We start from the raw sequence: 14,994 nt of genomic DNA, 5'->3' as shown, positions 1-14,994 counted from the left end.
GTGATGCCATCCAGCCATCTCATCCTCGGTCGTTCCCTTCTCCTCCTGCCCCCAATCCCTCCCACCATCAGAGTCCTTTCCAATGAGTCAACTCTTCTCATGAGGTGGCCAAAGTACTGGAGTTTCAGCTTTAGCATCATTCCTTCCAAAGAAATCCCAGAGTTGATCTCCTTCAGAATGGACTGGTTGGATCTCCTTGCAGTCCAAGGGACTCTCAAGAGTCTTCTCCAGCACCACAGTTCAAAAGCATCAATTCTTCGGCACTCAGCCTTCTCCACAGTCCAACTCTCACATCCATAAATGACCACAGGAAAAACCATATCTTTTTATAATTCTTCTGTATATTCTTGCCACCTCTTCTTAATATCTTCTGCTTCTCTTAGGTCCATACTGTTTCTGTCTTTTATTGAACCCATCTTTACATGAAATGTTCCCTTGGTATCTCTAATTTTCTTGAAGAGATCTCTAGTCTTTCCTATTCTATTGTTTTCCTCTCTTTCTTTGCATTGATCACTGAGGAAGGCTTTCTTATCTCTCTGCTATTCTTTGGAACTCTGCACTTAATGGGTATGTCTTTCCTTTACTTCTTTGCCTTTAGCTTCTCTTCTTTTCTCAGCTATTTGTAAGACCTTCTCAGACAACCATTTTGCCTTTTTGTATTTCTTTTTCTTGGGGATGATCTTGATCACAGCTTCCTGTACAAAGTCACAAACCTCCATCTATAGTTCTTCAAGCACTCTGTCTATTAGATCTAATCTCTTGATCTATTTGTCACTATAAACATAAGAGACTTGATTTAGATCATACCTGAATAGTCTAGCAGTTTTCCCCACTTCTTCAATTTGAGTCTGAATTTGACAATAAGGAGCTCATGATCTGAGCCTCAGTCAGTTCCTGGTCTTGTTTTTGCTGACTCTATAGAGCTTGTCCAACTTTGGCTGCAAAGAATGTAATCAATCTGATTTCAGTATTGACCATCTGGTGATGTCCATGTGTAGAGCCTTCTCTTGTGTTGTTCGAAGAGGGATTTTGCTATGACTAGTGCATTTTCTTGGCAAAACTCTGTTAGCCTTTGACCTGCTTCATTTTGTACTCCAAGGCCAACTTTGCCTGTTACTCCAGGTATCTCATCACTTCTTACTTTTGCAGTCCCCTATGATGAAAAGGACACTTTTGGGGGGGTTAGTTCTAGAAGGTCTTGTAGGTCTTCACAGAACAGTTCAATTTCAGCTTCTTCTGTGTTACTGGTTGGGGCATAGATTTTGATTACTGTGATATTAAACATCTTGCCTCAGAAATGGACAGAGATCATTCTGCCATGTTTGAGATTCCACCCAAGTACTGCATTTTGGACAGTTTTGTTTACTATGAGGGCTATTCCATTTCTTCTAAGGAATTCTTTCCCACAGTAGTAGATATAATCGTCATCTGAGTTAAATTCTCCCATTCCAGTCCATTTTAGTTCACTGATTCCTAAAATGTCAGTGTTCACTCTTGCCATCTCCTGTTTGACCACTTCCAATTTACATTGATTCACGGACCTAACATTCCCAGTTCCTATGTAGTATTGTTCTTTATAGCATCAGACCTTACTTCCATCACCAGTCAAATCCACAAGTGGCTATTGTTCACTTTGGCTTTCTCTTCATTCTTTCTGGAGTTTTTCCTCTGCTCTTCTCCAGTAGCATATTGGGCACCTGCCAACATGGCAGTTCATCTTTCAGTGTCCTATCTTTTTGCCTTTTCATACTGTTTATGGGGTTCTCATGACTGAGGTTAGAAGCCTCTAGTTCAATTACGTTTGTTGAATGTGTTCCTAAGGCCTTCTCATGAGCCACATAACTGTTTTCCCTTTGAATTTGTTTCCCAGTGGTGTCTTTAGTCCACATGTTACTCATTCCACATTACTTGAAGAAGAATTATTTCTCAATGCCAGTGCCAAAAATTCAGACTCACAGGGTCTTTTTGTCTTACTAATAAAAAATTTAAATTCCTGTTTATACAAAAGTCAATGAGTAACTCTGCATCTAGATGACACATTACTATTAATTATAACTCTTTGGATGTGAGTAACAGAAATCTTATTTTATTTTAATTAGTTTAAACCAAAAGAAGACTTTATTGGCCAATATAATCAAGGTGCATAAAAGACAGGTAAATCTGGCTTAAAGGATGCTGGGAACAGAGGCTCCTGAATTGGCAGAAACTTTTGTGTCCCACTTCTTGGTATGTTTTTCTTTCTTTTCTTTTCTTTTTTTCTTTTTTTTTTTTAAATTTTCTGTCTCTTGAGAAGATTTCCCTGAACAGATGACGTGGTTCCTGAATTCCTGTGGTTAGCCATGATTATTTCCAATTTAGGAGAAAAGAGGCCCTCTTTTTCCAGATTCACTTAGAAAAAATCCGAGGAAGAAGGAAGACAAATTAATAAACAGTCATAGCACATGATTGGAGCAAATGGTAATGATAGTTATTTTCCCACTCATGAAGAGTTATTACTAAATGTATTATGAACAGTTTTAACTGAATTCTGACCCTACATTTAGCTCTGAGACAAAAAACTTGCTCAAATTTAAATAAACTCGAAGTGTGCTCTGTCTCAGACCTGAGTAGACCTCCCTCCCTCTCTCTTTCACACAAACACACCTAATAATCCATTCCCTATTTATTTAAAGACAACCATAATGGCAACCAACTCCAGTACTCTTGCCTGGAGAATCCCATGGACAGAGGAGCCTGGGGGCCTACAGTCCATGGAGTTGCAAAGAGTCAGACACTACTGAAGTGACTTCGCACTCACACACATAATGTCCTTCAACCCATGGTACTTTATCTTTTCTCTCTTTCAAACCAATGCATCAGATTTATACAAATATTTGATATAATATATTTTATAAATATTTCATCACCATAAATGACATCTTCTGGACAAACTCTAAACCAGTTCTGATTTGAAAATGTAAAATCAAAATCAAATATGGATGTCAGCACAAGGTGTCCTCCTAGAAAGCACAATGAGAATATTTGCTCCACTATGAGCACACTTTCAATTAAAAAAAAAAAAAAAAAGCCCTACCAGATTTGATGGTGGAAGACATGCACACTTATTAGCCCTTAGGCAGTGGAATACACAAAGAATTTCCCATATAGCAGGCCTGATACCATTTCCTGGGGAAATACAAATCCATTCCTAGGGAAAAGACTTTGAGGGTCTGGAGCCCCAAAGATAGATTATAAATCAAACTTAAAACCAAAACAGAACAATGAAAACATCAGATGCAAGAGTGAATGAATTTATTAGGTGAAGCAAAGCTGGATTTCCATGCATTTTGTAAGAAAAGTTTATGTAATTATGAATCAATTGTTTCAACAAAATTACAGATTTGAACTCAATATTTTGGTTATTAATTTCACTGAAAGGATTAGTCAATCAGTGTTTGACACTAGAGAAACGATGAGATGCTCGTGGTGAGAGGGGTTAGCTAACATTTCTGAAAGAGGCTATGGTAGCTGTAAGTAGAGACTGAAACGTTTTGCTCAGAAGTTCTGGAAATTCAACAAGTTGACCTACGGAAGTTTGATCTACAGATTGGCCTATAGCAAGAAGACTGGCAGCTCCTAGAAGCCAAGTAGGCTGGGTGGTAGAACCTGGATCCACACCTCAGGGAAGGGAAGCCATGAATTCCATAACCCAGCAGTCTGAAGACTCTGGATCCACAGCCCACTCTGGATCCACAGTCCAGAGAGTAGCAGCTTCTAGATCCATAATCCAGGGAGCAGCCTCTAATAGACCCACATCCAGGAGAACCAGAATAAGTTATCTGGAAGGGACTGCAGAGCGTGGAGGTCCTTGGACGGTAGCTGGATGTCTGACAGGGCTTGAACACCACACGGGTGGGCCGGCAGATCCTGGGAGAACAGAGGTCAGTCCTGTAGACCAGGTTTCTGGGGAAGGAGGAGCCACAGGAGGAGCCTGGGTAGCGCAGGTGGACCCCGAGGGAGCGGGAGGAGAAGTTTCCAGAACAACATTTGTAGGACATGTTGACAGGAGATGTGAGATCAGCTGAGTTACACGGAGGACACTCTCTGAGCTTCAATGTCATGACCTGGACTTCGAGTGTGTATATATACTCTTAGACCTGGATGCGTCACTGTGAAGAAAGATGGTTCCTCCTCTTTGCTCACCATTTCTTACAGGCATACCTCCCTAAGTTATTGCTTAAATGTATCACGTCTTCACATACTTAATTATGCTTTAATCACGCTGATAGAAAGAAATTACTCAGTTTCTTTCCCATGGAAATTGATGTGACTTGACTTCCAAAATTATTGGTCATCACATCTCCAAATAGCCCCTCCCACTTCTCATTCACGTGTGCAGTTATGTCCTGTTCCTACCAGGTAATCTTACATACATTTTCCTTCACTTCTAGTAGCTTATTGTTCAAAATCATTTCATGTCTTCTTCAAAAACATATGATAAGGATTTCTCCAAATACTAACTATATTCAATGGTCTTACCGATCTATCAGTTGGAACTTTTTTCTATTTCTAATTCATATAATTTTTGAAGAATATGAAAAATATGTTTACATACACATATGTGCTTAACTGAATCACTTTTTCTGTACACTTGAAATTAGCAGAACACTTTAAATTATGCTTCAGTAAAAATCCATGAAATTCTTGATATCCATTAATTTGGCTTAATTAAACCAATTCATTGGCAAAATTTTCATCCTACCTTTTCTGTGATACCCTTGACTTTCTCACATCTGAGTTCATGATCAGTATTAAGGGACAAAGACAGCCATCCTTGGTGTTCAGGCCAATAAACTGCTTTAAAAAGAATGGAAGCTTAAAACATTTCCTTAGATGATATTCTTTTAAGAAACAATAAATATAACTCTGTGAGAGAGACCTTGAATAAAGTGTGTGCTAGATTTGAACATCTTCATGTACCATCTGATACATCTGTCTTGTAGTAAAGTTCCAAGGAAAGTTAACATTTCCTGCAACAACTAACTTGAAGTATTAGAGCTACATGAGTCTTTACCATCCTCTGATCAATCTACACATAAAAAAACATTGTCCTAGAGAGGTTTAATAACTTTCCTTTAATAACTGAGTGCCTGAAAAAAATTGAAGTTTAGACCTTGATCTCCGTATACTGAGTCAAGATTCAAACACTGCAAAGATAAAAGCAAATTCAACTTTAACCTGTCTCATAAATGAAGCTACTAAGCTTACTTACACTAAGATATAAATGCCTGATAAAGGCTTATTTACTTCTCCTAAGAATATTTGCATTGGATAGTGTCCAAGAGAGAATTCCATGCATCCCTCGTCTTTATACATTTAAAGTATATTTGACTTTCTAGCCTAAGAAAGAGAAAAAAATCCTGTGCAATCTATACTTAGATTAATGGGTAAAAAAAGAAAGAAAAAGAAGAAGAAAAAAGACTTTTTAAAATCTGGCGTGTTCCCATTTGTCTTCTTTTGAATCTAACATTTTATTTGATTGAACTAAGGGAAATAGCATTCACAGCTGTCATTGAAAAGAAAGCTCCCTAACTACCTGAAAATTAAGTTGCTTTATTCCAAAGCACGCTGCTTCAGAGCACTTAGTTACTTTGTTTTATGATTATCTCTCCCATGCAGAATCCAAAGTGTAGCATGCATCACATGAAGTGCCCTTGTGCAATACTTAAACCATCACTCTGATTCACAGAAGTAAAATAATGCTTTATGAATGGATACCTATTAAATTTGTTAAAGATGTATGTGTCACTCTCAACACATGGGATTCTTTATGGTGCCAGTCTTTAACTTCTTTGGGATGGATAATGTTTATATATTTCTATTAATAGTTGGTTTCTGCTTAAAAAAAGAGAGATGTTCTAATATGCATATGTTCTTGCTTTTCCAGGCCAGCTCTCTGTGTTTGGGAATTAAAATGAAAATGACTCAGGAATAAGTCAATTTCAATTAACATCCCCTCAACCCATTCCTAATAGGTTAACACTTTTCATTAGAGTTATTTGTGTACATTGTACAAGTGCTAATTATTAACTCATAAATGCTAATAAATGTGTCCCTCTGAAAGTTGGAAAAGGCAAAACAAACTAGAGTAGCTTTAACAGTTCAGAAGTACATCCTGGAACTAATAAAATACTCTGTGTGCTTTGTATGCACAGGCAAATGTTTAAGAGAAGAAAAAAAAAATCACTCTCTGGATAAATCAGAGGGAAAATGCAATATTGGAAAACATTTTTATGAGAAATAGAGGAATACCAACATTACGTAGAATAGAACACATTTTAGAGTACCCACTAGTCATAAGTAGCTTATGATCTAAATGACTTAAATAGTGATGGTTTTTCTAAGTGTCAAAAATGACAGTCTCTTTTACAATGTGCTTTCAGCCATTTTTGAATACCTTTCCTCTACTAGGCAGTAGTAGAAAGAATGAAAATCCATATGCTCCATCCTATACCTTTTTCCCTTCCTGTTCACTTTTTCTCTGCATCCTCAAAATTGCCTTTTCTAGACCTAAAGGATCTTTGCATTGCCCCTTCACCAAAGGCTCTTCTTAAAAACTAAGATGTTTTTAAAATTTTTATAGTTTTTCCTTTGTTGCCAAGTTTTATTCATCTTATTTCTTTCTTTTAAATAATTTTTTTGGCCTTATCAGGAGGCATATGGGATCTTATTCCCCTGACCAGGGGTGAAACCCTGGCCCCCTGCAGTGGAAAAGTGGAGTCTTAACCACTGGACCACCTGGAAATCCTTTCATTAACAGCTTACTTTCCAAACTTTCTTACCAGAGGGTGATCTGCCTGTTAAGCACTATTGCTAGGTATGGGCTGAAAGACCATTTCTGGGTAAAGAACTTGAGATAAACCACTTTCTTTTCCAGAGGACATTCTGCTTCATTGCTAGAATTCTTCTTAGTACTGGTACTCCTCTTGTATGACTACAGCTTTTTCCTGCTTCATATTGACCCAGCTTACATCTTCAGAACTGCATCATCCATAACTTTTAATTGAAGTGAAAAGGCCAGAGTAGCTGACTTCTAAAGGGTTCTGCTTACAGACCTCTCTGATTTTTTACACTTGGATTTACCCATTGAAAAGTAACAAAACATCTTAAAAAAAAAAATAAAGTAATGCCAATATAACTTCTCTCTTTCAGAGGTTCATTCAAACCAAGTTTTATCATTTATCTTTATTTAAAAAAAAATTTTTAAGAGAACAAGCATCTTTTGAATCTTATTAAGCTTGATGGCTTCAAAATAGAATACATGCTCCAATTGAAAGGACACCCCAGTTGACTTACCACCATCACTTTTTATGGATATAAAAAGTGGACTTTTTAACAGCCACAGTTCTACCTCACTTCCCCTTGGTGCCACATTGAGCAGTGTGTGACTAACAGGGCAGAAGGGAGTGATAGGTTTCACCTTGTATTTGAAGGGAAGATCAATCCCTGGGTGTTGGATGGATCATTTAACTGGTAGAGGCAAGTGGAAGTGTTTCCAAAACTTAGTTTTCAAATCTCCATCTTGAAAAATTTTAAAGATGGAGATAATCTGGAAAAAAATTCTTAAGGGGCCAGAAAAGGAATTTAGTTTCATATTCAACTCTGTTGTTCTGTTGTTGTTTTTGTTTGAATTGAGCACTGTGGGCAAAACAAAAGCAGAGCACAGCAGCTGCAAGCTTCCACCTATAGCACAGCAGGGTGGAAACTCAGACAGGTTTTCTATGTAGCAACCTTGATAATTTCTTCTAAATAAACTTTGGTCTTTTCTCTTGAGGCCTCCAACTCACTGGCGGAGGCTCACCTATGTTATGAAAGGTAATCTGCTTTACTCAAAACCTACATTTATGCATTATATAGAATTTATACATTTATACATTATACAGAAACATCTGGGTTGGTGTTTGGCAAACAACTGGACACCATATCCTAGCCAAGTGGAAACACTAAGGTTAACCATTACAGATGGTTATTAAGTCATTCAACAATACTTGCAAATCAACTGTTGTCAGGCATCAAAGTGTTAGCAAACAATGCTTTCATTAGAAAAATGCAGTTATTTGTCTCTGTACTATATTCTTTTTGTTAATTTAGTATTTGTTTGTTTTAGCAACATTGATAATATGGAACCTGTGGAAGTCTCAGTATATTTCAGTCATCTGGATCAAGTTATATTTAAAATTTCAAGATTTAAAACTACAACTGCATTTGAAAAAAAATATGAGATTTTTGATACAAATGTTTTACAAAGGTAAAGCACCATCTGGGAAAGACAATCATCTTGTTTACACATATAAGAAAGAATGCTTCAAAATATTCACAAATAAGTACTGCTAATGGCATCTCTGACTTGATGGACATGAGTTTGAACAAGCTCTGGGAGTTGGCGATGGACAGGGAAGCCTGCTGTGCTGCAGTCCATAGGGTCTCAAAGAGTTGGACACGACTGAGTGACCCAACCGAACTGAAATGTAAACTAAGTTTACATACACTCTAAACCTCATCATAATGAAGCTTGTGTATTTATTTACCAAAAATCACAAATTAATTTCCTATAATTTTGAAATGTTTATTTGAATAGTTTTAAAAACTCCTGACTTTGAAACATGAGACTATAAATCTTTCTCATATAGGAAGACACATTTGTTAGGGTGCATTAGTACTTTGCTGGTGGCTCAGATGGTAAAGCATCTGCCTATGGTGTGGGAGACCTGGGTTTAACCCCTGGGTCGGGAAGACCCCCTGGAGAAGGAAATGACAACCCACTCCAGTATTCTTACCTGGAAAATCCCATGGATGGAGGAACCTGTTAGGCAGTCCATGGGGTCCCAAAGAGTTGGACACAACTGAGCGACTTCACTTTCACTTTCTTTCACTTAAAGTTGTAAACTTTATTTGCCAATTTCTGTAGGATGTGAATTTTCGGTCACCATACTTTTGATTATTAACATTTTAACTGTGACATCACTGAAATAATTATGCTTAAGTCCTGTAAGCAGTGGAAAAGCCCTGGAGAGTTCTTTGAAACTAGAATATACAGGAAAGCATTTTTGGTTCTTAAATTAAAAGGCAGGTAAAATAGATTTGATAGTCTAATTAACTTTTTAACACAATGCAGAATCTCAATTTTCTCTCTTAATGAAATAACACTAGCAAATAATGGCTTTCTAGGAGGTAGTCCATGGGGTCACAAGTGAATAATACTTAATAAGCATTTTATACAGGTCAGACACTGTTCTAAGCTATTCATCTGGTGAATAAGAAATGTTATTTAGCACACAGATGAACAGAGACTACACACCATCACAGCTTTATCTGAGTCTACACTCTTAACTGTGTACTGTCTCAGTAACAAGGAAGATAGATAAGGGAGGTGGGGAGGGTCAGGAGTAAAAGTTTTGAGGCAAGTTAAAAAGTGAAGAAATATTAGAAGGACATAGTCAGAAATATAAGAATAATTTGCTAATGGCTCCAATGGTAAAGAATCTGCCTGCAATGCAAGAGACCCTGAATTCGGTCTCCTGGGTCAGAAAGATCCTCTGGAGAAGGAAAACAGCAACCCACTCCAGTGTTCTTCCCTGAAGAATTCCACGGACAGAGGAGCCTGGAGCCCTACAGTCCCTATGGGTTGCAAAGAGCCAGACACTACTGAGCAACTAACACTTTCACTTTCAGGTTTGGGGAATGCTTAGGGTCTATTTTTGGTTCCTGTTATCCATTCTGTTGAAAATAAATTTTAATTACACTGTGGTTTGTGTATGATTGAACCAAACCAGAAAAACCACCACCATCTGCTACAACCTCATGCCACCCTAGGCTTTAATAACACCAAAAATGTTCTATATTCCTTAAAAGAAAAATGAAAATCTTCCATCTGATTCTCTAATCTTTTACAGATTCTCGAATCTTTCCTGAATATCTTCCTTTTCTTGTGATTCAAATAAACTCCATAGAGTTGAACTTCACAACCACCTCAAATAATGGTACTCATGAAATCCTTCTAGCTTTTTTCTGACAAGATCTCCTTAGTTCAAATATATTCATCAGCTTCACACATTTTTTTGTGTTGAATCTGAAAATTATTTTAATTTCTAATTTACATGACAGAGATTATGAGCATGCAAAAGTTATAAAAGAGACAAGTTCAGGACTACTAATAATCAGAAGCAAGCTCACAGAGGAGAAAGCATAGAAACAAATACTAAGATGTTGAAAAAAATTAATCCAAAAAGTATTTCTGGGTAAAAAGAGATTTAAAAAAAGGGATACGGATTAGCATAGAGATTAGACGGAAAGAAAAGAAAGTAGATTCAAAGTGTAGTAAACAAACAAATCAACAAAAAAAGAAACCACTTGCCAGCAATTTTACATTTACAAAGTAATTTAATTCTCGTAAGAAATATATGACTTTATCACTCACATTTTCCAGGTATAGAAGCAGATACAAACAAAATTTAACAAATTATATAAGGCTGCAACTTATAAGTAAAAGAATTAAGCTTTAAATTCAGGTTTATTTTATTCCAAATTCCATTCTTTTCATTTACCATTAATTTACTCATTCACTGTATTCATTTCATTTCCTTTCATGAGTTTCTTACTCTGAATAGTATTTCATGAGCTTTGAGAAAGTCTTGATATATAGATATATAAACAATAGAGCCCATAAGTAAAGTCTGAACTCCCTCATTTGTTCTATTTAGTCATTCTCCAGGCAAGATTACTGGTAGCCATTCCCTTCTCCAGGAGATCTTCCCAATCCAGGGATGGAACCCAGGTCTCCTGCAGTGCAGGCAGGTTCTTTACCTTATGAGTCACCAGGAAAGCCCCAAATCTGAATTATTAGTACCAAATACATCCTCACATTCTCCCAAACTCTGACTCTGTTAGGAGCCTGAAATATATTTCTGGATGACTTAGGTTGAATTTGGATTCTGCTTCTTTGAGATAACATTTAGGTCTCAAGTGGAACAGCAAGTGCAAAAGAAAGATCTTTCCTCAGCATATTCCTTAGGTTGTCCTCATTGCTTTACCTCTGCCAGGGATGAGGAAAAGCTAATTATTTTGGGGACTTGTAAAAAAATATCTTGCTTCGGGCTCCAAGTTTGGATAGAGACCAAGAGAGGAAAACAGAGAGAAAAGACAGATAATTAAAATCCAACTATAACAATGATTTCAATATCTGGGTCACCTGGCTTGTGAATTCTCTAGAAACTCTAGGCCTTATAGCTACAGGGTATTCCTTAGAGGAAGCAGGATCACTGTGTGTTAAAGCCAACTAAAACTAAGGACACACAGAAACCACTGAAATACCTAAGTAGAAGCCTAATCCTCACTTTTATGCTAATTTAAGCAAATTACCATAAAGCAGGTTGGAATTTTGTTATTCTTTTATCACATTTTAGAAAGAGATGATTCAGAAAGTGGGTAAAATAAATTGTGTTCTGAGAAAGGGAGAGGAAGAAATGGGAGATAGAGGTAGGAGGGAAAATTGTGTGGTGGGGGAGAGGGAGAGAGAGTATTTCATAAGAATTAATTTGCAGATTTCTAGTTGCTTAGCTTGGATTACTGGTGAATTAAAAAGCTCTAGTTAGTGATAAAAGGTGGATTTTGAAGGTCTAATATTTTGGAAATTGATAAGCAGCTCCTGAGCTAGCAGAACTGAAATTTTCTTAGTAATAGTTTTAAGAAATTAGGTCTTCAAGATCTTGTAAATGTGTCATGCTGATTTGTACACCTCTGAACACACACTCAGCAGTGGCCACGGGACTGGAAAAGGTCAGTTTTCATTCCAGTCCCTAAGAAAGACAATGTCAAAGAATGCTCAAACTACCGCACAATTGCACTCATCTCATATGCTACTAAAGTAATGCTCAAAATTTTCCAAGCCAGGCTTCAGCAATATGTGAACTGTGAAACTCCAGATGTTCAAGCTGGATTTAGAAAAGGCAGAGGAACCAGAAATCAAATTGCCAACATCCTCTGGATCATCAAAAAGAAAGAGAATTCCATAAAAACATCTAATTCTGCTTTATGGACTATGTCAAAGCCTTTGATTGTGTGAATCAACAAACTGGAAAATTCTGAAAGAGATGGGAATACCAGACCACCTGATCTGCCTCTTGAGAAGTCTGTATGCAGGTCAGGAAGCAGCAGTTAGAACTGGACATGGAATAACAGACTGGTTCCAAATCAGGAAAGGAATACATCAAGGCTGTATATTGTCACCCTGCTTATTTAACTTATATGCAGAGTTTAGTTCAGTTCAGTCACTCAGTCGTGTCCAATTCTTTGTGACCCCATGGACCCCAGGGATGCCAGGCCTCCCTTTCCATCAGGGTATGTATGCAGAGGATATCATGAGAAATGTTGGGCTGGATGAAGCACAAGGGAGAATCAAGCTTGCTGGGAGAAATATCAATAATGTTAGATATGCAGATGACATCACCCTTATGGCAGAAAGCGAAGAAGAATTAAGGAGCCTCTTGACGAAAGTGAGGGAGGAGAGTTAAAAAGCTGGCTTAAAACTCAACATTCAGAAAACTAAGATCATGGCATCTGGTCCCATCACTTTCTGGCAAATAGATGGGGAAACAGTGGAAACAGTGATACTTTGTTTTGGGGGGCTCTAAAATCACTGCAGATGGTGACTACAGCCATGAAATTAAAAGACGCTTGCTCCTTGGAAGAAAAGTTATGACCAACCTAGACAGCATATTAAAAAGCAGAGACATTACTTGGCTAACAAATGAACATCTAGTCAAATCTATGGTTTTTCCAGCAGTCATGTATGGATGTGAGAGTTGGACCATAAAGAAGGCTGAGCACTGAAGAACTGATGTTTTTAAGCAGTTGGAGAAGACTTTTGAGAGTCCCTTGGACTGCAAGGAGATCCAACCAATCCATCCTAAAGGAAGTCAGTCCTGTATAGTCGTTGGAAGGACTGATGTTGGAGCTGAAACTCCAATACTTTGGCCACCTGATTTGAAGAGCTGACTCATTTGAAAAGACCCCGATGCTGAGAAAGATTGAAGGCAGGAGAAGGGGACGACAGAGGATGACATCTCATGGTGATGCCATGGTTGGATGGCATCACCGACTCAATGGACATGAGTTTGAATAAAGTCTGGGAGTGGGTGATGGACAGGGAGGCCTGGTGTCCATGGGGTCACAAAGAGTCAGACACGATTGTGTGACTGAACTGAAACTGAACACACACTGGTTGGGAATAAGGTGAACTGATCTCTCCTGGAAAAACAGTAGGAATGTCAAGGAAGCCCTGTCCATCCCTAAAAGTGACAAAGGTCCCATATCCACAGCCCAGAGACTATAAACCACAAAGTAGTTGCAAGATTACAGTCTCACCTTCTGGATAGACCAATGAGGAAAGGTGCTCATAAGTGGGCACAGGATACCTGGCAGGTTCCCTATGGACAGAAGAAGCTTGGTAGACACTGGGCATAGATAGTTTACTATAGTCTCTCATTTCTGGAAAGGTGGGACTCCCTTCTTTGATAGTAATTCTCTCCCTATAACTTGATTCATACCTGTAAAGACCCTGTCTTCCAACAAGGTCCTATTATGAGGTATCAGAATTTATGACTTCACACTACGAATTTTGGGGGGACAGGGCACAATTCAACCCATAACAAGAGACAAGCAATCGTTAAAGATAGAAAAAGAGTCACTTTACAAAGTTGATCAGATATAGTTTCAACTTTATTGGGGTTTAATGAGAAATTAGAGTGAATTTCTCCCGAAGAACTTTGTAAACCTTTACTCCTGGGTACAGTATATGAAGAAAACATTCTGGTCAAATCCTCTCTGCTCAGTTCAGTTGCTCAGTAGCATCCGACTCTTTGTAACCCCATGGACTGCAGCACACCAGGCTTCCCTGTCCATCACAAACTCCCAAAGTTTGTTCAAACTCATGTCCGTCAAGTCGGTGATGCCATCCAACCATCTCATCCACTGTCGTTCCCTTCTCTTCCTGCCTTCAACATTTCCCAGAATCAGGGTCTTTTCCAATGAGACAATTCTTTGCATCAGGTGGTTAAAATATTGGAGCTTCAGCTTTAGTATTAGTCCTTCCAATGAATATTCAGGACTGATTTCCTTTAGAATTCTCACTAATCAGTTATCTAATTAAAAGGAAATTAATCTGCACAGACAAGGCTGAATATGTTTTATTCATTTATTCGGAAACATAGATCATTTCCCACTTACAGAATGAAAGTTGCTACTCTCATGGCCAATAATCCATTAATCACCATGCAGAACAGCAAAGCTCCCTACCGCTGCCCACTCTCCACCATCTTGTATTGACAATATGCTATGGTCTTTTATTTCTGTTTCCTAAGGAACAAGGCAGCACAATCTCAGTTTATGAAGCAATAATCACATATCTTCAATTCTCAGCAAGTAAAAATAGCAATGTCAATACTAAGAGGTCTGGTATCTCTCTTTTTAATAAACATCCATTATGAAACAGAAACTGTGAAAAAAACATTATGTTTCACATCTAGATCCTTCTAATCTGATAGATGAAGACATGATGACAAGGGATTAATTTCCAAAATATGTAAACATGTTAATATTTTAAAAAACTCAATCAAAATATGGGCAGAAGACCTAAATAGACATATTTCCATAAAAGACACAGATGGCCAACAGGCACAGGAAAGAATGCTCAATATCATTAATTATTAGAGAAATGCAGATCAAAACAATAATGAGGTATCACATCACAACTCCCAACATCAGAGTCTACAAATAACAAATACTGGAGGGAGTGTGGAGAAAAAGGAACCTTTCTACATTCTTGGTGGGAATGTAAATTTGTCCAGCCAACATGGAGAACAGCACGGAGGCTCCTGAAATACTAAAATAGAGTTACCTTATGATCCAGTGATCCCATTCCTGAGCATATATCTGGAGAAAGCTCTAATTTGAAGAAAT

The 14,994-nt window shown here is 37.8% G+C and overlaps 1 protein-coding gene across 1 annotated transcript; it reads right to left on the bottom strand.

Annotated features, from left to right (window-relative positions):
* Positions 1-3,551: 3,551 nt before the first annotated feature.
* LOC138085153 (keratin-associated protein 13-1-like) lies at positions 3,552-4,037 on the bottom strand. Its single transcript, XM_068979317.1, has one exon. The coding sequence runs from the start codon at positions 4,035-4,037 to the stop codon at positions 3,552-3,554; it is 486 nt and encodes a 161-aa protein (XP_068835418.1).
* Positions 4,038-14,994: the final 10,957 nt, after the last annotated feature.

Source organism: Capricornis sumatraensis, chromosome 1 (genome assembly GCF_032405125.1).
Source record: "Capricornis sumatraensis isolate serow.1 chromosome 1, serow.2, whole genome shotgun sequence".
NCBI lineage: Eukaryota > Metazoa > Chordata > Mammalia > Artiodactyla > Bovidae > Capricornis > Capricornis sumatraensis.
Note: the sequence above shows the minus strand (reverse complement) of the source record. Positions and strands in the feature narration are given on the sequence as shown.

Coding starts and splice junctions, on each gene's coding strand:
- LOC138085153 (XM_068979317.1), bottom strand. CDS start 4,037: ATGTCCTACAAATGTTGTTCTGGAAACTTCTCCTCCCGCTCCCTCGGG.